This window comes from Echinops telfairi, unplaced genomic scaffold (assembly GCF_000313985.2).
Source record: "Echinops telfairi isolate 266 unplaced genomic scaffold, ASM31398v2 ScPeMD7_4;HRSCAF=17, whole genome shotgun sequence".
NCBI classification, from domain to species: domain Eukaryota; kingdom Metazoa; phylum Chordata; class Mammalia; order Afrosoricida; family Tenrecidae; genus Echinops; species Echinops telfairi.
This window is the reverse complement of record NW_022103900.1, coordinates 23,480,835-23,505,669: the sequence shown is the minus strand read 5'-3', so window position 1 is coordinate 23,505,669 and position 24,835 is coordinate 23,480,835. Positions and strand designations below refer to the sequence as shown.

Below are 24,835 nucleotides of genomic sequence, written 5' to 3'. Positions count from 1 at the left end.
ATGATGTACAAATGCGCTTTACACAATTGATGTGTGTATGGATTGCGATAACAGTTGTATGAGCCCCTAATAAAATGTTTAAAAAAAAAAAAAGAATATGTGTCTTACTATTACCTGGAAATTGAAAGAAAAATATTTTGAATTTGTTAATATTGTATTAACATTACATATAACCAAACAGACACTCTTGTACCCAAGAATATGCTACATATTGGTCTGCTAACTGCAAGGTCTTGAGTGCTAGCCCACCAGCTGCTCTGTGAGGGAAAGATGAGGCTTGATGACCTTGAAAACCCAGAGGAGCAGTTCTCCTGTGTCTTGTAGAGCCACTCGGAGTTGGAGTTGACATTGATAGCAGTAGTTTAAGTTTTATAGGGTCACTGTGTGTTAGATGGCAGTGTGTTTGGCTTGGTTTTGGTTTCATGGTTAATAATAGTTGAACATTTTTCATGTGCTTGTTGGTTATTTGAATATCCTCTTTGGTGAAATGTCTTAAGGCCTCTGCACATTTTAAAAATTGAGTTGTCTTTTTGGTAATGCTTTGATTTTATTTTTTTAAAACCATGGTTGTTTACAAATGTGATGTGCTATTTATAATTTCTCAAATCTAGATTCAGATGGACATCACCTCTATCATTTCCTGCTCCACGTCGGTATTCCTCAGTACCTTGTTTTTATCTGCTAAATAACAATAACTGCTAAAAATAAACACCCCAAAACAACAACCTACAAAACCCAACTTTGCAAAGATAAGACATCATATAATGGCTGCAGTATAGTTTAACAGTAAAGCTCTGAACTTCCTCCAGCTAGTAGTTTGTACAATGTCAAACACATTTGAATTTTTTTTCTTTCAGAAGTTTAAAATATCATAGTTTTCCTGTGAGTACATTGTAGTGCCCTTGGGAGTGTGGACATAAAGTTTGAGTACCACAGAGCTCAACTTTTTTTTTAATTAACAGTTTTATTGGCATATAATTCACATATCATAAAATTCAGTCATTCAATCATATTAAAAAGAGGTGTACAATCCTCTTTTTTCTTGCACTCATTGTTATTAGCTCCCCATTTCTATGAAGCTTATCATTTCAGGATAGCTAAATTGAATTTATAGCATCAAGAATTCTTAAGTATTCATATTTGAGAAACTCTCGGAAGCTTTATGTTGAAATAAATTAAGACACTCCTATCCTTCACCTTGGAGGGGACCCAGCTGACATAGTAGTTACACATTGGGGAGTGACCCGAAAGACCAGTTCGATACCACCAGGCGTTCCACAGGAGAAAGATAAGGCTTTCAGCTGCCGTAAACACTTCCAGTTTGGGAACCCCATGGAGGCAGTTCTGCCCTGCCCGGTTCCATAGGGTTGTTAGGAGTTGGAATTGACTCGATCGCAGTGAGACCTTTCACCTCATCCGCATTCCTGATTTGATTCAGTACTCAGCAGGCACTGTACACTGTACACATGAAACACTTAATATGTGTGCGTGCACTCATTTAGTTTTTAATTTTTGTAGCGACTCTACTGCAGCAAGCTTCTTTTATTATGTTTTGGCAGACATCCCTCCGAGGGAGATACTAAACCACAAGTTGACTCTGGCTCATGAAAGGACCTCATGCGTGTCTAGTAGAATTGTGCTCCATTGATGTTTTTGATGACTGATGTTTTGGATCTTGGTCGGCAGGCCTTTTTCTAAACTACCTTTGAGTGACTTGCACCTCTAACCTTTTGGTTAGCAGTTGAATGAAGTAACTGTTTGCGCTGCCCAGAACTCTAAAGTAAATCTTACTCTGCCACCAAGTCAGCTTGGACTCAGTGCCACCCTGTCTAGAGTTTCTGCTACTGTGCATCTTCACGGGAACAGCTAAGCTTGTCTTTCTACCGCAGAGCACTGTTGAGTTTGAACTGCTGATGTTGTAGTTGGCAACCCAGTGCCTAACCCACAGCACCACCAGGGTTCCCTGAAGTAGCTATTAGCATCCTCCCCAAAAGAGTTGTTTTGTGTATGTCTTTTTCTTTGAAGATGCTACCACAGATACCATGATTTTTGTCCATGTTTTTGTTACTGTGAGAGTTACTTTCCATGTTTCTTGGAGACTCAGAGGGGTACTTTTCTTCTTATTTTCAACTGAAGACACAGATTTTGCTTGTCAAAATTAACTTGGCAGGTTAAGGTCATTAATGAGAGATTAAGTGATAATAATATAGCTTTGTGTTAATTATTTTGGTAAACCCCATTTATTTAGAACTCATGCATGGTATGTGTGGCACCTCTTTATTACACAGCATCCCTGTTGCCCAGCCATGTGGACTAACAGAGAATACATTGTGCTTGCCATTTATAAATATATGTATAGAAGAGAAAGGGAATGAATGGATATGTTTGTCAGTGAGGCAGCTAACTAGGCTATAACTTTATAGCGTAACCAATAGACCCGTGAGATAGGAAAGCGTGTGAAGTGCTTTTCAGCATCCAGTTTTAAAGGCTAGTTTGGAAAGGAGAGTAAGTACTAGATTGTATTATTTTTTTTACTTTTAAGCCACAAATTGGGAAATTTCTTGATAATGTCACTTCTCCTAATTCCAGACAACGACCCACTTGTACTCGGAATTGAATTTCCCTCAGGAAGGAGGCAGATAGGAGTCTGTGGTGCTCTGCAAGGTGACAAAACCTTGTGTGGTGGGGCGTCGGCCACCAGGAGAGCTTAGAACTTAAAGTTTAATTTGCAGTCGAGTAAATGAATTGGGTTCCATACATCTCTTGAGTGAGGAGGGTGGGGCTGTAAAACAAAGTGAGAATGCAGAGATTAAATGGCTTCTTTAGTATTTTGGCATTTCTCCAAATACTTACAGCAATCTTGGAGAAGCATAACACTGCTTTGTAGGAAACAGAAAAGTGTTTACATATTGAGTGGGTGCACTGAGTTCAGCAGCCAGGTCATGTCCTCCAGGCATACTGTTGTGGTTTACCCAGCTGAGAAGCACAGGCAATCCGGGGACGTGGCTTCCCCTTTTCCTTACTGGCTTGCATTCCCATGCTGCCTTCCTGCCTACAGCCCAGGATAGCACTTAAAATTGGGTGGTGTACACTTTGGGGCCAGCTTCCCAGAAATGTGTTATCTGTAAATGTAAGTGCGCACACACTTTAGAAAGTGTTTTTGTTGTTTGCTTATTGCTTTGCTTGGTGCCTAGAATGCGAATGTGACCATGCCTCCTGGTTTTACACTGGGGAGCCAGTTTCTATTACTTGAGAAGGGCATTATGGGCACCCTACTGTAGTGTGGGAACATAAAACCAGAAATCATTTAAATGAAATGGGTTTTATTTCAGAAGAACCTGAAATCTCTCCTAGGTAGGAAAAACAAAGATTGAAAAACCTTACACCCTAAACAAGAGATTGCTCACTGAGGTGTTTAGAGATTTATGTTTATAATAGAATATATTTATATTATATAAAACATATTGATTCATTTTCCTACTAAATGATCTTTTATTTAATGCCATATCATTGTGTGTTGTGTGGATAAAAGAGGAGCATGTTGGTTAGTGTGGGAGTTTTAATCGGACACATGAATGCTTTATCTGATTTGTGTCTGCCCATGTTCAGAGCATATCAGAATCTAATCAAAGTAGGTCACAGAACTTACCCTGTCATGGCTGAAAAAGCTTGTATATGTGAAATGTTAGAATGGCGCCTGTGATTGTGTTGGGTTGTTCAAAACAATTGGAAGTAATACATAGAAAACATTATGCTGAGTACACATGCAGTAGATGGAAGACCTGGCCCAAACCTCCTGTTGAGTCTTGGGTTTGGGCAGAGGACAGGGGTGGGCCAGGGACTGTACAGTAGAAGGTCAGGTCCAGGCTAGAAGATGAGAGAGAAAGTGCATTCTTGACTTTTTCTTTGAACAGTACAGAATTGAAATAGAAAAAGATAGTATGTACAGATGGAGCACATTAATGTGGCACATTAATATGCTAACCACTTACTTGTTCAAAAGACTCTAACAGAATTGGGAGAAGGGTTTCATTTCATTGAACAAATTACTACCCATCAGAGTAGAGTTTAGCATACAATTATTATGCACCAGTAGAGTTTAGCATACAATTATTATGCACCATCTATTAGGGAATGAGGCTATCCAAATGGACATATCATCCTTCTTCGCTCAGGCTCCCTGAGAATAGACCGCTATATCAGTAGCTGAGATTGTGACAATGGCCCTCATCAAAGATCTTGAACTTCTTACTGATAACATTTTCTTCTTACATCACTTGTTTTGGGAGATCATCTGCAGTTCTTTGATTTTTAAAATAACAAGGAATTAAGTGTTTTTTAAAAAAGTAAAGATAAAGATTACACATAAAGAAATGTTGTGTGAATTAAATTGTTGATGGTTGGTATTGACCACAGAAACACCAACCAATTAAATTAGTGCTTTTAATCCTACTAAGTATATACATAGAAGCAAAAAAGTATGCTTGATAATCTTTTCCACGCCTGGGCATGGGATGTGGGGTAAGAGCCAAGTAGCCAGTTAAAGAAGAAGAGCAGAAAAATGAATCATCTTGTAGGTCAGGGGCCCTTCCCAGTTGTCCTGCCTTTCTTGGCTGCACTTGTCTGTGGAAATACTGTGGGTTGCTTAAAGCAGAGCCCATGAGGCTGACAAATGTGTGTCCGATCATGAAGCCTGAAGCTGCGCCAATGTGATGGTGTTTAAGTATTTTTTATTTTAAGATGGTATAGTGTTTAAATGCATGGCTTCTTCTGAAGCATTATTTTTAGATTTTCCAGTAATTTAATCTTGGGACATTGTCTGGTCCCTGAGATTTTACATTTGCTACTGTGATTAAGTTGAGCACCAGCTTTTTATCAATTTTAGTCTATAGGAAAGAAAATGGAAGGGAGGCCTCTGATCATTGGCAGGGAGAAGGGGACATGACAATTTGGGGATTTGCGATTACAACGGGGGAGACCATGCATTGTGGGGCCCAAAATACGGGAGCGTAGATATTTTTTCTATCACAACTTTCACAGATTACCACGAGTTTAGTGATTTAAAACAAGGAAATTTATTCTCTCATAGATCTATGTAAGTGTGATGTGGCCCTTCCTGTACTAAAATCAAGATGTGGCTAGACTGTGCTCATTTGGGAAGCTTTAGAGGAGAATCTTGAGGTGTAGTTAAGTACAAGGGGGGGAGGGGGGGAGGAAGATGCCGTGATCTGCTTTCTTAAAGATTGGTCTTGGAAACACTGTGGACAGTTCTCTCATATGGTCGCTTTGAGTCACAATTGACTGCATGGTAATGGGAGGAGAGAGTTTAGTTCCTTGCCTTCTCTACCTTTAGAGACTTGCCATAGATTCCTTGGTACTCCTTCCCTTATCTACAAACCGAGCCTTTGATGATAAAGTCCTCAGCACCCGGAACTTTTTCTGTAGTTCCACCTCCCTCCAACACTTCTGACTTCTACATTTGAGTTTGGTATTTGAAGACCCTGTGATTAGCCGCACTTCTGGCGTAGTGGTTAAGCGTTGGGCTGCTTACTGAAAGGTAAGTGGTTGGAAACTACCAGCTACTCTGCAAACGAGTCGTTCTACTCCTGCAAAGGGAAGTTCTTGGAATCTTGGAAACTCACAGGGGCAGTTCTACCTGCCCTATAGGGTTACTATGAGTCGGTCTTGACTATATGGCAGTGTGTTTGAGTTTGAGTGATTACATTGGTGGCTTGGAGTGTGTCACATGTTGGATTACTTACTAACTGCATGGTCAACCATTCGAACCCACCTACTGCTCCATTGGGGACACTTGAGGCTCTCTGTACCCATAAGAGTTATAGCCTTGGAAATACCCATGTTGGGCTGCTATGAGTCAGAATCAACTCAATCGAAATGGATACACGTTAATTACATTGGGCTCATCAAGTGGCCCATCACATGTGCAAATCAGATCTTTGTATATAACACATTCACAGGTTTTTACAGCCCCATAGAATGTAGACATCTTGGAGTACCAGTATTTTGCCAAGACAGCAAGTCTGCACTTGAAGTTGTATCTTCTTATAAACAAGGAGGTAGACATTCAAGACAATAACTTTTGGTCATGATTCCATGAAAATCATCATTTTAAAGACAGAAGCATTATCTTTGCCCTGTTGTCTCAGGGGATGTGACTTAAGTGCGCATGAGTTAAACTTCTTTCTTGGAAGTCCTCATGAGATTGAAGAGTGTGAGGCAGTGTGGGCCAACACTGAATATAGAACACAGGTTCACTAGTCCTTTCCAGAGTTGTTGTAAGAGAGGGGAGATTAATGGAGATCTGGACGCACAGTGGGCTAAGTGTCAGGCTGCTAACTGCAAGATCAGTAGTTCAAAACCCACCAGCCACTCCACAGAAGAAAGATGAGGTTGTCTGTTCCCATAATGAGTTACAGTTTCAGACACCCTATAGGACAGTTCTACTCTATCCTATAGGATTACAGTGTGTCAGAGTTGATTCAATGGCAGTGGGTTTGGGTTGCTGGGGAAGGGAACAGTGAGAAAAGAATCACTAGGGCTTCAAAACACTTTGTGGAAAATGGATTGAAAAGATAATGGAATTTTCCCACAAGCTTTTTGAAGCCCCTTGTATTTTTTCCAAACAGCAGTTTGTTGAGGTCAGATTCCTGCCCCTTGATTGTGATGAAAGTAAACGATCTAATATGTTATAATTAATTTGACCTTAGTTATACTCCATTATCAAAATGTTTTCACCGTATAGATTCATATGGTATTGAAAGTTGGTGTTAGTTAACAGAATAAGAGCCCTTTCTTTGAGGTTTTACTTTATTTGTTCCCTGCCGGTAAGACTTGATACTTATATATGTTGTGACCTTTGTTGTCAAATGTTTGCCAGTGAAACGGTTTTCTAGCATGTTAAATGTGGCCTCTTCTGTAATCCCCCAACAAATGTGCGCATGCAGATGCAGCTTTTGTAGCAGTGGCTGTGGTTGGCAGCAAATAGGTAAAGACTGTTTGAGTTCCAGAATATCATGGAGTCAGCCATTGAGCCTCTAATGACAAATCAGATAGGAAGTTTGAACGAAATTGGGGGAATAATTCCATTAATCCTTTTGTGTTTGAATGCGATAAGAATCTGTATTTTAAAAATTGGCATCATGGTTGGAGATGAGGGCATTTGGCATCTACTGGGTGTTGAATCACTTAAGCTAATGATGTGGGAAGTAATAGAAAGAGTGGGTTCCAGGGAAACCTGTCCTAAAGTTCTGTAACTATTCTTTCTTCAACCAGATTCATGATGATATGGCCTTTCAGTTACATATAAATAATAGAATATATATCTGTTCATTTTCATTTGTAAAGTGTGTAATAAAAGTATGAGTTCATAAGAAGAGGAGATAATTTATATGGAATGTTGAAACTTCTTTGTTTTGTTTGAATTCACTGTTTGAATGAATGTATGATTTTTGAAAGGTTCATAACTTCACCAATGAGTTGTTCTGTAAAGACAAAGCCCCAAACTAAGTAGAAACGGTGGAGAAAATGGCAAGTGCAGGCACTTACTATGATATGGAAAGATTGTTCGAGTATAGTCAGAAAAATGTCAGACTTACTAAGATAGAGGAAGATCATAATAGTAAATCACTATAATTATTCATCAAAATAAGAAAGATAAGAGTGACAATATTTAATGTGTGTGGAGTGCTTACTATGGTAGGCTCTATGCTGACTATTTTGTGTACATGCATGCAAACCAGATGTAAATGGGTTGTCTTCCATGATACTAGAGAAAGAACAGTAGACATGTTGGCCTAGATTCTCTGATCTATCACTGGTAATAAAGAATTATATAAACTTGGATAAATAGCTTCACATTTTTTAGTGTTGGTTGCCCAAAAGTACAGAATTACACTAAAATATCAGGCAGACCTCTAGCTTGTGATGGTGAAAGTTATGTTTGCTAGGCTTTGCTTCTTAGTGGTGTGACAGATAAAACCGTCCTCTGTTTTGTGATGTGACCAGCCAATCAGTTAAAAGAGGAGTTTCCTTGAGGGTGTGGCATGGATCCAAATACATAGAGATATTTTTGCAAAGCTCTCTTGATTCTGCATCCAACACATCATCCTCTGACCTCTGCCTGGTTCTTGGGATATGAGCCTGCCATCTGACCTGCCAATTTGCGGTTCATGAACCCCTGGAGTGACATGTCAGGAGACACCTCTAGCCTGACTTGACTAGGTTATGAGATTGAGACTTGCAGCCTCTACAACTGCATAAGGCATTAAAATTTTTTTTAATCACTATGTATATTTAGCTGGCAGCAGAGAATACCAGAAATATATATGTGTTTTATCGACTATGCATATGACTTTGTGGGCCTTAACAAATTATGGGTAGCCTTGGGAAGAATGGGAATTCCAGAACACTTCATTGGGTTCATGTGGAACCTATCCATGGATCAAGAGGCATTTGTGTGAACAGAACAAGGGAATATCACATGGTTTAAAATCAGAGAAGTATGCATCAGGATTGTGTCCTCTCACCAAACTAATTCAGTCTGTATGTTGAACAATAATCAAAGAAGCTGGATTATATGAAGAAGAAGACTGTAGTATCAGTGTTGGAGGAAGACTTACTAGCAATTGCAGTATACAAGATGATACATCTTTCTTGCTGAAAGTGAGGAGGACTGGAAGCACTTGCTGATGAAGTCAATATGGATGACAACTCAGTGTGAAGAAAACTCAGCTCCTAACAACTGGTAACATCTTGAGAAATGGAGAAAAGGTTGACGTTTTCAAGGATTTCATCTTGCTTGTATCCACAATCAATGCTCTTGGGAGCAGCATTCCAGAGACCAAACGATGCATTACACTGAGTGTATCTGCTGCACAAGACTTCTTTAAAGTGTTGAAAAATACCAAGCCATGGGATTTTCTGTTGCCTCATATACATGAGAAAGTTGGACATTGAATAAGGAAAACCAAAGAAGAATCGATGTATTTGAATTATGGTACTGGCAAAGAATATTGAAAAAGTACCATGGACTGCCAAAAGAACAAACAAAGCTGTCTTGGAAGAAGTGCAGGCAGAAAGCTCCTTAGAAGCAAACAAGGATGGAAGGACTTTATCTCATGTACTTTGGACATGTCAGGAGAGACCAGTCCCTGGAGAAGGACATCATGCTTGGTAAAGTAGAGGGGCAATGAAAAAGACGCAGTAGCTGCATTAATATTCGGGCTCAAATAGAACAACATTTGTGAGGATGGTGCAGGACCAGGTGGGGTTTTATTTTGTTGTGCGTGGGATTACTATGGTTTGGGACTGACTCAATGGCACCTAACAACAACAACAACAACAACAGCATGTATATTAATTTAGGGCTCCTAGTGATGCAGTGGGTTAAGTGTTGGGCTACTAACCGAAAGGTCAATGGTTTGAACTCCCCAGCCACCCCAAGGGAGATTAATGCGGTAGTCTGCTTCTGTGAGGATTTCCAGTCTTTGCAAACACCGTGAAGCTGTTTGACATTGTGTGCTAACAGGATGGCTATGGGTCAGAATGAACTTAGCGGCTGTTGGATTTTGTTTGGTTTATAATCATATACGCTTCACTGGTTTTGCTCCTGTTAAGAAACCAGCCTAAGACACGGCTTTAAAAAGAAGTTACGGAAGAGCCATTTGTATTTAACTCAGTCTTTAAAGATAGACTTCCAAGAAAATAGCCTGTACCTAACGGTGTAGATTGGAGCTTAGAGCTATGGGTCATTGCCGCAGGTCTCCCACAGAGAAAAGACAGCTTCCAGTCAGATTTTCTCTTGGAGATGAAACTTGCTCAGAGAGTAGGAAGATTTTATCTGCTGTGGAACTTCACTGGCCACAGTGAACAATATCAATGTCCTCAATGATTAAATATAACGAACCAGACAACAATGAAAGATGACTAATGGTGTTGAGGCGCTTTGGGGAACTGAGTGGCTGGCTGCCTGAGTCCCGTGCCAGGGAAGAAGCTGAATAGTACAGTGTAGCAGCATTCTGTAGGTTAGGAAGGTAGTAAGATGTGGGTGTTAGGTAGTGGTTTAGGACGTGAATGTAGGTCATAGAAGAAAGTAACTTTTAGTATGAACTAATAACCCTTTTCTTGACTTGAGGACCCCTGAAAGCCTAGCTTTTTTCCTGTCTTCCTTGCCAATGACAATCCCCCTGCCTATAAACTCCGTTTGAAAATCTGTGGTCCAAAGCCTGGCTTTTCTAACTTCTTCAGGTAGACCCACTCTTTACCCTCTAGTTTATTCTGTGGGCCTCCCAGTCCCTTGTCTTCTTTCGGACCTATGCTCACAGCATTCCTTTCACCCCAAATTTTGAGACTAATAATAGCTGTAATGTCTTCAGGGGTACTGTGTGTGTACTTCATACTAAGTAAGTGTATTATACGATTTAAATTTCTCAAAAACTGTTAATGGTGTTGTTGTTATCATCATCATCATCATCATCATCATCATCATCATCATCATCATTGACTACCACCACTGTCATCATCTCCATTTTATAAGTGGAGAAACCGATATTTAGTGTCAATAATGCAGGATTACACTATCGATGAGCAGTTGAGTTAGAATTGGAATCCAGGTAGTCTATCTCTAGAACTGAAATATTAGAAACCACCCGGTGCCAACAAATGCCAATTTTCACATCCAGAGCACTGTAGGCACTCTCTGCCACCCCCTAGGTCTGTTTGCATATCTAACATATCACCTTGCATGCTCTGTCTTTACTGGTGTGCATCTCTCTTTTTGCTCATTGAGGCTTCCTGGAAGGCTGAGTTGACTTCATATTAGTATCTCCACCTTGATTTTGATTTGTGGAGACTCAGTGTGTCTTGACCTGCTCACTATGGGTCTAGCTCAGTAGCTCTTTTATCCTAAACCTTGTTTTCAAGATCTTGAAGAGCTTTGTTAAAATGCCAGTGTCTTTCTGAAAATACTGCTGTCCTGATTAAGATTGCATTTTCACCTTCCCTCTGCATGCTAATGGCTGTGCCTCTTGTTAGTCAAGTACGATGTTGATAGATTGCTTAGCTCGAGCAGGTTTTACTTTAGAACTACTGCAGCTTCAGTGTCATGGCAGGATGGTGATTAGACAGATAATCCATTTGAGTCTGGTTGTGCTACCTGTGTGTGAGCATGGGAGAGTTACTTAGCCTCTCCATCCTTCAGTTTCCTTCTCTGTTCAGTCCAGAAAGTAAAAGCTATGTGTCAGAATGGCAATGCAGATTAAACTGGACAATGCATGCAAAGAACCTAATTATCGGAGACGAATCAGACTATAAATGGCACACCTTGCTGTCTTTGACCCTCAGCATTGACTCTGTCTTGATTCTGACCCTCAATTGTAAATTGCAGTTACTGGCATCTTCCACTCCCCAGACTTTTTTATTCATTTTAATTTGCTTTTTTAATTCCAATTGTGTGGCCCCAAATCACAGTAAAAAGGGGAGAGAGTAATTTTTTCCATCTAATTTATTCAACTCCAAAGGCCAGTTAGTAAATCACTACCCCATATTGCTTCATGGAACCCCATTCTTTACTGTGCTGCTGCCCGACCATTTATGTGCAATTTAAAGCATTCTTATGCTTTTTATGGCAAATACCAATGACTCTTCTTTTGGGGTCCCTGTAAAACTGTTAGTACTCCTGTTGTTTCACAAAGATTATCTAAACCATTTCTCCTGTGACATGCTTTTCCCAACTTCTTTAAGCTTGTAAATTCTGTGTCTGTCCTTCATCTTAAGCAGGTGGCTATGTAACGGGAGAGTTCCTGCTGTAGATTTAGGTGACTTAATACATAGGATGTTTAATTTAGGGATTATGAGGACAAAGGTATGTTACATAAGGTGTATTTAATACACATTAACTTTTGCTACTGCTGCCTGTATTATTGTGGGGTTCTCAATATGAGCCTTGATACTAGCAGTGGGTGGGCAGGGGGAGCGGATGTATTGCAGATTTGCATTGTTCTCTCATAGAATGCATAAAGGTTACAGAAAACCCTAATTTTTAATTTTCCTGGGCTGTAGACTTGTTTCTGAATGAAATTGGTACTTTCATTCTGTTCTGTGTTGAATATAATAATCTGTAAGAATACCTTAAATCATGTATAGACTGCCATGGATTCTTCTTAGACATAATTTATTTTTCCATGAAGCACATAGAAACTTGGCTATTTTATTTTTGTCAATTTAGTAATTTTACAGCCCCCCCTTTTATTTTTTCAAAAATATTTTGAGGTGGAGGACAGTTTAAAAGCATTATAAACAATAGTACAATTAAGGATCGGGCCAGAATCCAGACAATACATGTAACTATCACTTGAGTGCATTTGTTTTTATGATGAATACCACATCTGACCACAAAAGGGAACATGGTTTAGGTTCCATGGTGTATCACATGCGGTAAAAGACTGCATAAAATGTCACACACACACACACACCACCCCAGAAGACATACACACACACACACACACCACCCCAGAAGACATCCCTAGAATAGCAGTTAAAAAGCTAAGTCTTGAAGTTTGTCAGGCTTTGAGTGGAAGGGAGGAGACATCCCGTAATATTAAGAATACTCTTTGATCTCATTTATTTTAGTTAAGAACTTAAAGAATCTGAAAGAGTGATAACTGACTTCCATTAAACTCTTCCTAACTCAAATCTCTTATGTCCTCATGAAACGTTGGCAAGCAGTTGAATGCAGCAGCTTGATGATGACATTTTCTAATATGCCTACAGTGCAGATAGCCACGGCACATGATTGAAGCCCTATGCATATTGGATGGATGATGGATGAAAGGAAGGGAAAAGAGCCCTCTATCAGAGATATAGAAAGTATAAATGAGTTGAAGCTGTCACTGTGCTGGGAAAACTTAGAAGCTGAGTTCACAGTGTTGAACCAATTCATTCTGGTTTGACCACCTGCCGAGAATATGCATTTCCACTCCAGATATATTGAATCACTAGTTTAATAAGATTCTCTGGTGGGGCGTACAGAGCACCCTGATGATTCTAATGTCAGCATAAGATCCTCAGGTGATTCATTGAATCCTGTAAGAATCACCTGAGGAATTTGTTAAAAATGTAGATTCTGATTTCGGAATTTTCATATGTGGAAATGCAAATTATTGATATCGATAAGGGACTGAACCGGAATGAATTGATTTGAAGCTCTGGTTGATTGATAACTTCAGCCAAGCAGAAAAGCAAACTCTTGTTTATACAGACAGAAAAGGGACCTGGCGGATAGAACCGATAGTTTCCTAAGAACATAATTTGGACTTTTATAAATTACCTGCACAAACATTTAACTTGGCCTCCCGAGTCTTGCCCTGTTTAGTATAGAAGGCACAAGTTCAGTCTTAAAAAGTTTAAGGGCCGTTATTGCCAGCTAGTCACAATATTCCGGAACTTAAGCTAGGCCTCTGGAGTGTCTAATTTCACATCGGCTACTTCTCCATGCTCCCTGTACGATGATTAAGCAGTGCAATGTATTATGCCTGAGCAACTCAGAGGCTTGGCCTGTGGAAAGGGTTATTTTAGATGCTTGGTGAATGATTACCAAATAGAGTTCAAAGCTTAATGTATTTTTGTTGAACTCCCTCTCTTCAATAATTTGACATCCACTCAGAAAGACTTTGAATGACTTTTCTGCAGACTTTTCTTCTGCCTTCCAGTATTGTGTAACTGCTTGCCTGTTCTCTTGCGTGTTTCATAGTGCATCAAATCTAATCTTCACCGTCTCTTCCAGGTCTGCTGCTGCTTTTGTTAGTGTTCCTCTCTCATCAGGTGAATAGCATATACTGTGTTTCTTGAGCTAGGAAGTAATTCTTGCGTTTTCCTCATCCTGTGAGTGGGATGCACGCAGCTGAGTGAATACTGCTGACATTTGTTCACGTTTCTTCATTGCACTGCTATCAGCGTAGTTCAGGTGAGCACCATCATGCACTCGATCCACTGCCATGGCCTCTTACCTGGCCTCTCTGCTTCCAGTGTTGCGGTTTCTGATCAGTTCTTCACATAGTACCTAGAGTGAGTGGTTTTTGCAAGAGAACTTAATTATAAAATTTACTGTTTAAAAGCCTCTGTTGGCTTTCTCTTGCACTTTCGAGAAAATTTTAATTATTTACCTGGCCTGCATGGCTAGGCATGGCATGACTTCAGTTCATCTCTCTAGCTTCATTTTTACCTCATGCCCTCTTTTATTTCTCTTCAGCTTCGTCGGTGGCTTTCTTCAGCTTTTTGAATATGCTAAGTCCACTCCTGCCTTAGTACCTCCTTGCTGTTTCCTCTACCTAGAATGCTTTCTTCTCTTTTGGCCCCCATTTTTGGGGATCTTTTCATTGTTATTTCTTGCAAGATATTCCCAGACTATCCAACAACATTACCCTATACTAATTTTTTTAGGTTTAACATAATTTTAAAAGATGTGCTTCATACCTGTCTCCCTCATCATAAGGTAATGCTCTACAGGTCCAGGCCTGGTGTCCTATTGTAGGCCCAGCCTGCAGCACAGTGTGCAGATTAGACAGATTAGAACTGCTCCCGTGGGTTGCTGAGACTGTCCGCCTTTATGGGAGTTGAAAACTTCATCTGCCTCCCTTGGGGTGGCTGGTGGTTTCGAACTGCTGACCTTCGTTAGCAGCCCCATGCCGCCAGTGCACTATGCCATCAGCGCTCCTCCTCACATGTAAAGTATGGAAAACTGCATCTAGCCCAAGGGCTTGTTATGAAGAGTAGAATTACAGGTAAAAAATGCTCAGTACAGTGCTTGGCATATTGTAGGAGTCCAAGCATTCTTTTTCTTATTCCCTTGATATCTCAATGGATTCATAAGATTTTGGAGGACAATTCATTCGACTTATATTTTGTTCAGATTTAATGGCTAGAGTCACACTATGGGAGTTAAAACCCTCTTTAGGAGGAAACTATCCATCTTTAAATATAGAGGCATTTCTAGGGCATAGAAGCAACGATGGACTCGTTATTTAATGATCAATAACTTCAGGCTCCCCTCAGAAGGAAACACATGGAATTCTCCTTTTCCTTATCCTAGGGGAAGTTGTTTAACATTGTAAAAATTATGATGATAAGCTGTAACAATGATGAGAAATACAACCTTCCTCTAGTTCCTAAAGGTTTCCTCCCCGCTCCCACTACCATGACTCGAATTCTATCTTGCAAGACTGGCTAGACCAGAGGAGGTACACTGGTACAGATAGGAACTGAAAATACAGGGAATCCAGGACGGATGAGCCCTATAGGACCAGTGGTGTGAGTGGCAAAACAGGGAGGGTAAAGGGAGAATGGGTAGGAAAGAGGGAACCGATTACATGGAACTGTGTGTGACCTCCTCCCTGGGGGACAGACAGCCGAAAAGTGGATGAAGGGAGAAGTCGGACAGGGCAAGATATGACAAAATACCCATTTATAAACTATCAAGGGCTCATGCGGGAGGGGGGAGTAGGGAGAGAGGGGAAAAATGAGGACCTAATGTCGGGGGTTTAAATGGAGAGAAAATGTTTTGAGAAACGATGTACAAATGCGCTTTACACAATTGATGTGTGTATGGATTGGGATAACAGTTGTATGAGCCCCTAATAAAATGTTAAAAAAAAAAGAGAAAAAAAAATTAAACAATGTAAGAAGGCAATCAAAAGTATTATAAAACATCTAGACAAACTTCTTATTTAAAAAAACAACAACCAATATGTGGATGAACTAATCAAGAAAAGCAAAGAACAAATTAGAAACAAAAGAAATAATTATAAGAAAAAAATGGAGGAGCTGATACCACGGGCTCAAGTAGAAAGCAAATGTTTTGAGAATGATGAGGGAAAGAAATGTACAAATGTGCTTGACATAATTTATGTATGTATGGATTGTGATGAGAGTTGTACAAGCCCCCAATAAAGTGATTAAAAATATATTAAATAAATGTTCTAATTTTGAGTAAAAAAAAAGGTGATGGCAACATATGTACAAATGTGCTTGACACAATGGATGTATGGATTGTTAAATGAGCCGTAAGAGCTCCCAATAAGATTAAAAAACTGTGGTATATACATAAAAAAAAAATTATGATGATAAGCAAATATGACTAGCTATTTCCCAGTCTAGTTCAAGTAGATATTCTATGGAGATAGGCCACATGAAAACACATTTCCTGTTTCAGGTATTTCTACGGAGCAGCAGCCTTGGCAATACCTGGAACACTCTGGAGTCCAGAGCTCTTCAAATTAGGTCGTCAGCTTTGGGTTTCATTTTAAAATGAACCCTTCTGGAGGAAGGCTGTTTGTTATAAAATCTGACAGATTCCATGAGGGTGGGAGGGGAGAGGGAAGGAAAAGAGGAACTGATACTAAGGGCTCACACAGAGAGTAAATGTTTAGAAAATAATGATGGCAATATATGTACAAAGATGCTTGATACAATTGATGTGTGGATTGTTAAAAGAACTGTAAGAGCCCCAATAAAATGTTCTTTTAAAAAATATGAAAATAATTAAAAAAAAACAACAAACTAGCGGGACCCTTGAGACTGGCCCTCAGTCACCCCTAAGAGGTAGTAATGAACTCATCCCCGTGGCTCAATTTTCAGTCAAATAAGCAATAGTTTTGTAAGGGAGCAATGGCATGAGAGAGGCGTGAACTCCTCAGAGCAGTGGTTCTCAACCTTCTTGATGCTGTGACCCTTTCATACAGTTCCTCATGTGCGGTGACCCCCAACCATACAGTTATTTTCGTTGCTACTTCGTAACTGTAATTTTGCTACTGTTATGAATTGTCATGTAAATATCTGATAAGCAGGTTGTATTTTCATTGCTACAAATTGAACATCATTAAAGCATGGTGATGAATCACAAAAACAATATGCAATTATATATTGTGAAATATTTATTTCTAATGACGTATAAATGAAATTTTGTCTTGAAAAAAAATCTGACAGATTTGAGACAAATTAAAAAGAGACAGGCAGTCTAAACCCTTATTGCAATGGACTGACACGGTGGCTGCAGCCATGGGCTCAAACAACGATTGAGAGCGTGGCACAGGCCGGGCGATGTTCTGTGCTGTTGTTCAGGGGCCCTGGAATTTATACCCAACCTGGTCACACCTTCCCAAAATAACAATACATGGTTATGGCATGCCAATCAGGATGCCAGGTCAAGTTTAAGGGGAAAATGCTTAGATGAAATCTACCAGAATAATCAGAAATTAACTAAGAATAACCTCCTCACTTTGGCTTTTATTAAACTTATTTTTGCTATGTTGTATGAGACGTCCAAGTTGAACAGTGTTGCTCGCGGGGGGTGGGGGTGGTGGGGGTGGCAGGCAGCTTGTTTCTCTCCAAACTAAGCCCTTCAAAGAGCTGGGTAATTGAGTGCTGTGTAGTTCAAGACCCTCTGCATTTGTCTCCTGGATATTGACCCAGGCAAAGAACTGTACTGCTTATTAGGGATGAGTATGATTTAGAGTGTTGGTGCCAGGAGCAGAAGAACGAATAATTTCATGACACTGATTGTCTGACTCTTTTGCTCAGTTGCTTACAGCATGGAAACTGTAGGGAGGCCAAAGGGACAGATCCGAGTTCCCCTGTATGTCAAGGTCTATGGCCAGAGATGCCTCACGCATAAGCCATGTATCTTGGAAATGTAGATGACTGGTCATTTGAGAGTTTAGGTTAATGCATGTGAAATCTCCCTGGGGAAAATCTATGACTGATAATCTGTGTGTTCTATTATTGATGGAGGTTTATACGAAAACTCCTGTCCAGACATCTTTTAGCTTATGGTCTGTTTCTTTCTTCTTTTTTTTTTGGTCAGTTTCTCACTACAGATGCAACCCCAGGCTTTAGTTAGACTGAGAATTGTGGTCACGTGTCCTGAAGAAGCCTGGTCTCATGGAGACCATTCCCTTGTCACTGAGTTGAACTCCCAACCTTTTATTTTTATTAGAAGCTGACAGCTTAACCATTGTGCCATCAGGGCCCTTTCATCAGGCTGTAACTGTTCGCAGGAGTAGAAAGCCCTGTCTTTCTCCTCAGGAGCTGGTGGTGGTTTAGAACTGCTGACTATGTGGATCGCAGTCCAATGCATAGCCACACCATCACCAGGGGGCCTTCATCTCAAAAAGGGAACCAAAACCCCCAAACAGCAGCATTGTTTTAGGGATCTTATAAGTCTGTCAAGGAGGAAAAGTTATGTTACTTAGCTAGCAGTGTCATACATTGAACATTGGAAGGTTCTGGTTCGTAGAAAAGGACGTCTTGCTTGGTAAACTAGAAAGTCAGCAAATGAGAAGACCTTCGAGGAGATGGATCAATCCCATGGCTGAGACCAATGGGCGCCGTCTTAACAATTGTGAAGATGTGGAGATAAGGCAGTGAGTCAGTCCTCTGTTGTATGCAGGGTCCCTGTGAGTCTGAACCACAGGAGCAGCAGTGTTTCCCTTTGGTGTTTTGTGCTGATTCTGATGGAGCTGTAATAAATTAATAAACGATGCCAGTTGGTTTGAACACCTTCTGACCCCTTGTTGAGTAAAAAGGCAGCCCATTGATAAATGAAGAAATGTTTCTTTATCTTTGTTGAAAAACAAGTGTGTTCAGAGTAAACCACCTCAGATGTTCCCCACCAAGACTATCTTCCATTAAGCAAGTTTTATATTTAAATTATTTCCATACGATGCTTTGGTATAATCAGGTGCTGAGAGTTTAGAGGAATCTATTCACGGGCCCATATTACTATTCTTCGGTCTGTGAGGAAATGGTGGGGAGGGCCACACCTGACCTCCTTTGGCTTCTAAGGCCAATTGCCACGAGGCAGGGGTTGAACTCTTCACCCTCCCTCCTTAATTAACCCTATGCTGACACCAACAGTTAATTCCTCTCAGACTCTGCTTGTTTTGCTGGGTTGGATAATTCACTGTGGTGGCCACACAGATGATGCTTATCATTGGGGGACTTGATAGGGAAGTTAACAGATTATATGTAACCCAGGGGAGAAATACTTAGGATACAGTTGTTCAGTCAGGACAGTTTCTTCTCAGCTGTACAAGTAGGCTGACCTCCGACTCTCAGCCTCTTGGCCAGGCCTCTACCCTGCACAAGCAATGTTCCAAGGCTCTTTTCGGGTTGCTGATAAGTACCCAAAGGGCATGCCACGCCACTGTAAGTCTCCCCCCAAAGGCAATCAGCAAACCCAGCTCCCTTAATTAAGTGCCCAAAGGCACCACCTCCACAAGCCAGCCTCCTGCCCCAAAGCACCCAGCTGTACTTGCTGTATGGGCTGGGAAGTCCACTACCCTGCCTCCTGCTCTGACTGTTGGCTTTGCTGTTGCTGCTCTTCTGCCGATCTTCTGGTGTCAAAGTTGTCTCCTGGTTCATCAAGACTCAGTGTGCAGGCACCTTGGGATGCATTCCACTCTTGGCACTTATCTCTTACTAGTAGAGAGGTTCTTTCTTCTTGCTTCTGGGAGGTCTGATCTTGTACCTAGCAGGATGGCAATCCCAGCGAACTCAGTTAACAACCACTCCCACCTGAACCGCATTCCTGCCCGTATTTTCCCCAACCCTCTTACCCAGACCCATCAGGAAAACACGGGTCGTTCAGTGAGGGTAACAAAGACTATGGCTGGAAGAGTCACACAGGTAACTCCCTGCATTGCAGTCTGCGCGTATACGCATCAGCAACCTGTTGTGGAGTATGACGTATCTTTCCTCCTTGTTTCCTAGAATGCTATGAACCTACCTCCGGACAAAGCCAGGTTGCTGCGGCAGTATGACAACGAGAAGAAATGGGAACTGATTTGTGATCAGGTAAGAAACTGTGACGCTTTCAAAAGGTAATGAGAAAACTAGATCTGCGCCTCTACCTCCCCCAGCCCCCAAATGTGTTGAAATTCTTTCTGTAGCTACTTGGGACACTGTTGTGTGACTCTGCCTTCCTGCTGCTTATGACCCATGGAAAAGCTGCAACGCGTCTTACTGAAAGATCATGGAATGTTGTTGCGTGACCTTTTTGACACCCCATCACAGTCTGTAAGATGATGAATTGTTTTTTTTCCTTCCCAAAGTCTTTGTTTGAAGCTGATTAAAAATATTATTTTAGACTTTAGAAATTCTCTAGCTTCTTTTTTTGTTACTCAATCATTATAAACAAACTCAAATTCTAGAGAGGGAGGTAATGTAAAAAGTGAACTTTGCGATTTTCCTTCACTCTAGAGACTCTTGAAATTCTACACCTTGAAATTCCACTGGTAAAGATTCAAAGGGTTTCTTGCTAGCTGTTTTTCCAGTTTTGTTTCTAATATAAACAGACAGCAAAACAAACAAACAAACATGAATACCCCCACACCTCTGGCATTGAAATGCTTGATCCGGGCCTCTGGCTCTCCCCATCCTACCTCAGCAGTGATGATAGTATTCCATTGTAATCTGATTTTATCGGCACTTTGCCAGAATAGACGTGGTTTGTGTTGTGAGCCGTTGAGTCTAAACCAAGGAGTAAATCTCTGCAGATTCCTTCTTTTGTTTTGTGCCACGTACTTCCTAGCACAGTTGTGAGAAGCAGTGTAATCCTGCAAACAGCTTCCTGGGGACTCTACTGCGGGCACAAAATGTGTCAAGGAAGGAAAGGGGTTTTTCTGTCCCTAGTAGGTAGAGAGCCCATGACTCTATATGCCTGCACTTCACCTAGAATTTCTGGGGAGCACATTGTGTGTAGTTTTACCTTCGTTGCTAACCTGAAACAGTGAATGAATTGAGGGTAAAATTACCTTAGTTTTTTCTATGGTAAGTGTGAGCACCGAGAGTTAGACAGAGGCTGAAGAAGAACACCTGTATGGCTGTGAATGCCAGAGAGAGAGAGAGAGAGAGAGGAAAAAATGACCGACATTTACCATTGCTTCCTTGAGATTTACTCCCTGGTGGCATCGTGGGCTACTGTGGGGCTGTCACCACAAGGTGAGCAGTGGGAAGCCACCAGCAGAGGCTGCGCCTGAGGAAGTGGAGGCTCTCCACTCCTGCTACCTGGGACCATCTCGGAAACCCGCGGGGACAGTTGTTATGACTCGATGACAATGAGAGAGGTTCTTTTTAAATTCTCAAACCAGAGGAGTTCTGGTGACACCGTAGTTAAAGCGCTCGGTTGCTAACCTGAAAGGTCCTTCAGAGAAGTTAGTTCCACAAGAGAAAGATGTGACAGCCTGCTTCTATAATGATTGACAGCCTGGTGTGCTCTACCAGGTGGCAATATTTTGGATTTGACTTGACATCAATGAGTATGGGATTATCTAAACCTACAAATATTGCTGTAAGGAAACAAAATTATTTTCAACGATAGTGAAGAGAGGTAATGGGGGCAACTAATATAAAGGAAATATGATCACACAAATGAAGGAAGTTGCAAGTTGTGTGTGATACGTTTGGTTGTATTGATGGGGTTTGAGAAGTTATGAGACGGTGAGTAGAACGCTGGGGATGTTATTAGTGCACTGAAGAAGAGCTAAACCTTTCCCATTCCAGCAAGATTTTTTGGCAACCCAGTCTGCTCTGCGCCTTTCTGGCTTTATTGTTTATTAAGTTTTGCATCTCAAAGGTGCCAGAAAGGGAAGGTTACTTATCATGGAAGAGTCCCAACACCTGTGCATAGTATGCACATGGGAATCTTGTGGCAAAAAAAGGTAAAAATTATGAGATGAAGGCATTCAAAATTCACCATTTATCAGGCAATTATCAGGTCTTGGTACTTGCTATCTGAAAGTCTTATTTGGTAGACTCATAGACCACACCATATATCTCCTTGGTACCACTCAAAGCTCAAACTCATGGAGTCAATGCTGACTCATAGTGACCCCCCCCTCGTGGATTTCCCACTGCAACTGTTTACAGGTTTAGAAAGCCCAATCTTTCTCCCACGGAGCTGCTGATGGTTTTGAGTAGCACACCTGGGCAGATCGCAGCCCAACTTGTAACCACTACCCCACCAGGGCTCCGTCCTTGGGTACCTAGCTCATTTTTATCCATAGTGCTTAACCCAAGGAGCAATCTGGTTCTTATTATCCACAATGTGTAGGCTAGGCACAGCTGTAGCATCAAGAGGCAGATTGAGGGTTGCCAAAGACTGAGAGGAGGAGGGGAAGGGAAGAGGGGAGTGATTGTTAAAAGTATGAATTGTATGATATGTGACTTATGTTTCAGTTTATAAAAGATAACTGCTTTTATAACATGTCCTAGTTGGGAAGAGGGGAAAGACTTATGAGACATCACCCAATGTCTGGATCCAGCCTTATGGAGAACTCTTGTCACCATGCCATGTGTGTTTGCTTACCGATCTCATCCACAGCTTCATCTTCATCTTCCCTGTCCACATTTCTGGGCTTTTTCCTTCATGTAAAGTCTGTGTGTGTCTGTGTTGTGAGCTTCCTTAACCCTATTTTAAAAAACCATAAACATACGAAGTGGAAAAATAAATGTTTTATTATAATCTTCAGAGCCTCAATTGAGTTGAATTCAATTAGTCGTTTAATGTGGGGCATCTGCTTTTCTTACTTTCTTACTGTCCTTTCTGTGTGAGGATGTATTTGAATGTGCCTCCCTCACCTGGAGTGACTTCCTTGAGAGCATGTATGGTCCAGGCCTCATTTTGTTCATACACTTGCAACACTTTGCTTAGTGCTTGAAACATAAGAAGTGTTTGTTGAGGGTTTGCTGAGTGAAAGAAAGAAAAGCTGGCTGACATACTTGAGACATGCTGGAGAAGAAAGCCCCCTTCTTCCACTTGCCTCTGCTTTTTGCTGTATTGTTTGACTTTGGAGCCTTGGTTCTTTCCCACAAGTGTAGGTACTCTGAGTACAAGCTGTGTTGAGTGAGCTTAGAGATACAGATTGAACTTTGATACCTGGGAGGGGTTGCTAGAGACTTTTTGGTTGTAATCCACTTTGATTTTTCCTCCTATTAGAAAAAGTTGACGAAAGGAAAAGGCTTAAAGGTACTAGAGCATATGAAGTAAAGTGGAGCCCTTCTTTCTCCTGCCCTACGTGTTCCTCAGTTCCCCTATTTTATAGATGATGAGACTGGGGTCACAGTGTATGTGACTGAGCCAAGGCCACTCCACATAGTGAAATGAAACACTTAGAACCTAAACTGAAGTCATCCCCCCCTTTCAGTTGTTTCCTCTTATGTCAGGAGCATGGAAACAGGCCATTGAAGACAATTAAGGTAGTAGGTTAGGGCTACTACAATGCCCCTAAGTAGTGCAAGTGGTTTGCGATTGGCGGCTAACCAGTCACTTTAAACATTGGTGGTGCAAGTGCAACCAGTGGAGTTTTGGAAACAACGTGTCAGACTGCTTCCATAAACTTTCTCGCTCACTCACTGCCATCGAGGGAATGCCAACTCATAGTGAGATCCTGTAGGACAGGGAGAACTGCCTCTGGATTTCTGAGACGGGAACTGTTTGCAGGAGTAGAAAACCCTGTCTTTCTCTCGGCCGCTGGGGGTTTGGAATTGCCGACTTTGCCGTGAGCAGCCCAGTGTGTAACCACTCTGTCAACCAAGGATCCAAGAAGACACAATGGAACAGTTCTGCTCTGTAGCACACGGGGTTGCCATGAATCAACTGATTTGGCAAAATGAGTTTGGGATTTTTTTTGGCATTGTTTTGTTACTTGTTTGAGGTGTTATCATCAGGGCCTCATGCTGTAGCCTGTTGGGTGAATTTGCAATAGTATTGTAGGTATAGGGTTGCTGCGAATCAGAAACAGCTCTATGGAGATGTGCTTGCTTTGGCTTATTTTTGTAGATCTGGGTGGAATGGGGCTTGTTTGATAAGTGTGCTTTTCTGCTAAATGATCTAGTAATCGTTAGACAAAGGATTCTGGACAGTTCTAAGTCGTGGCATGTGTTAACCATCCCGGTGACGAATGATGTTGGGTGTTAATTCTATGAATGCATAATCATACTAACTGTTAGAGCTGACACAGGGAGCTGGGTTAGAAAGCTGCCCTTGGTTTACACTTTGTCTTGGGGGCAGCAGCATTTGTCAGTTTATGGGGCTGATGTGGTGTGGCTCGACCTTGCCCCCTAATGGCTGGCAATTGCTTTGCATTGTAGCCTTGGGGAAGTGTTTACAAGAAGAAAGAGTTTAACATGGGGGGAGCGCGGCTTGCCTGTCTTCACTTGTTCAAAACGATGTGGGACAAGGAGAAGAAGGGGAAAGGGCAAGAGTGAAGAAGTGGCAGGAAACCAGACCCAATTAGATTGAGCTTCCTGTGTTAAGCACTTCAAGGGATCGGATGGTGAGGCTTGGCACGCGTCCTGGTCTGGACAAAGGGACAGGCTCCTGCTGCCACTCAGCTAGAGCTGAGCCGGGCCAGTGGCACCCAGATCGTGCTCCACAGTGAGAGCTGCTCTATGCATTTTCCACCACCACTGGAACCCATGCCGTGAGAGTGTACCTATGAACAGGGTTGCTATAAGTCAGACTTGACTGGATTGCAGTGAGCTTGGCTTATTAAGACTATAATGGTTTGTTTAAACCTTGTTTCTAATTCAATTTATTTTAAAAGTAAAGAACAATATTCATTGACTAGCTTGTATTACTAGTTAAGCTGAATTGCCATTGGATTAAAAATTCCCTCAAATTAAATGGTAAATCTCTCTCTCTTTTAAACATCCAGACTTTTTGACCCGTTAGAGTTCTTCTCTACCATGTTAGTCCGCATTCCTGGATAAGGGTAAATGATTACCTGTGAACCATCAGATTCTAGATCATGGGGGGGGGGGG

The 24,835-nt window shown here is 41.3% G+C and overlaps 1 protein-coding gene across 5 annotated transcripts in view; it reads left to right on the top strand.

The window, feature by feature from the left end:
- Positions 1-24,835, top strand: part of FMNL2 (formin like 2) — a 345,204-nt gene that overhangs the window by 192,125 nt on the left and 128,244 nt on the right. For all 5 annotated transcript variants that reach the window (XM_030887752.2, XM_030887757.2, XM_045298702.1 and 2 more), the window contains exon 2: positions 19,783-19,866. In XM_030887752.2, coding sequence (XP_030743612.1) covers positions 19,783-19,866 — 84 coding nt within the window. The remainder of the gene's footprint in view (positions 1-19,782; positions 19,867-24,835) is intronic.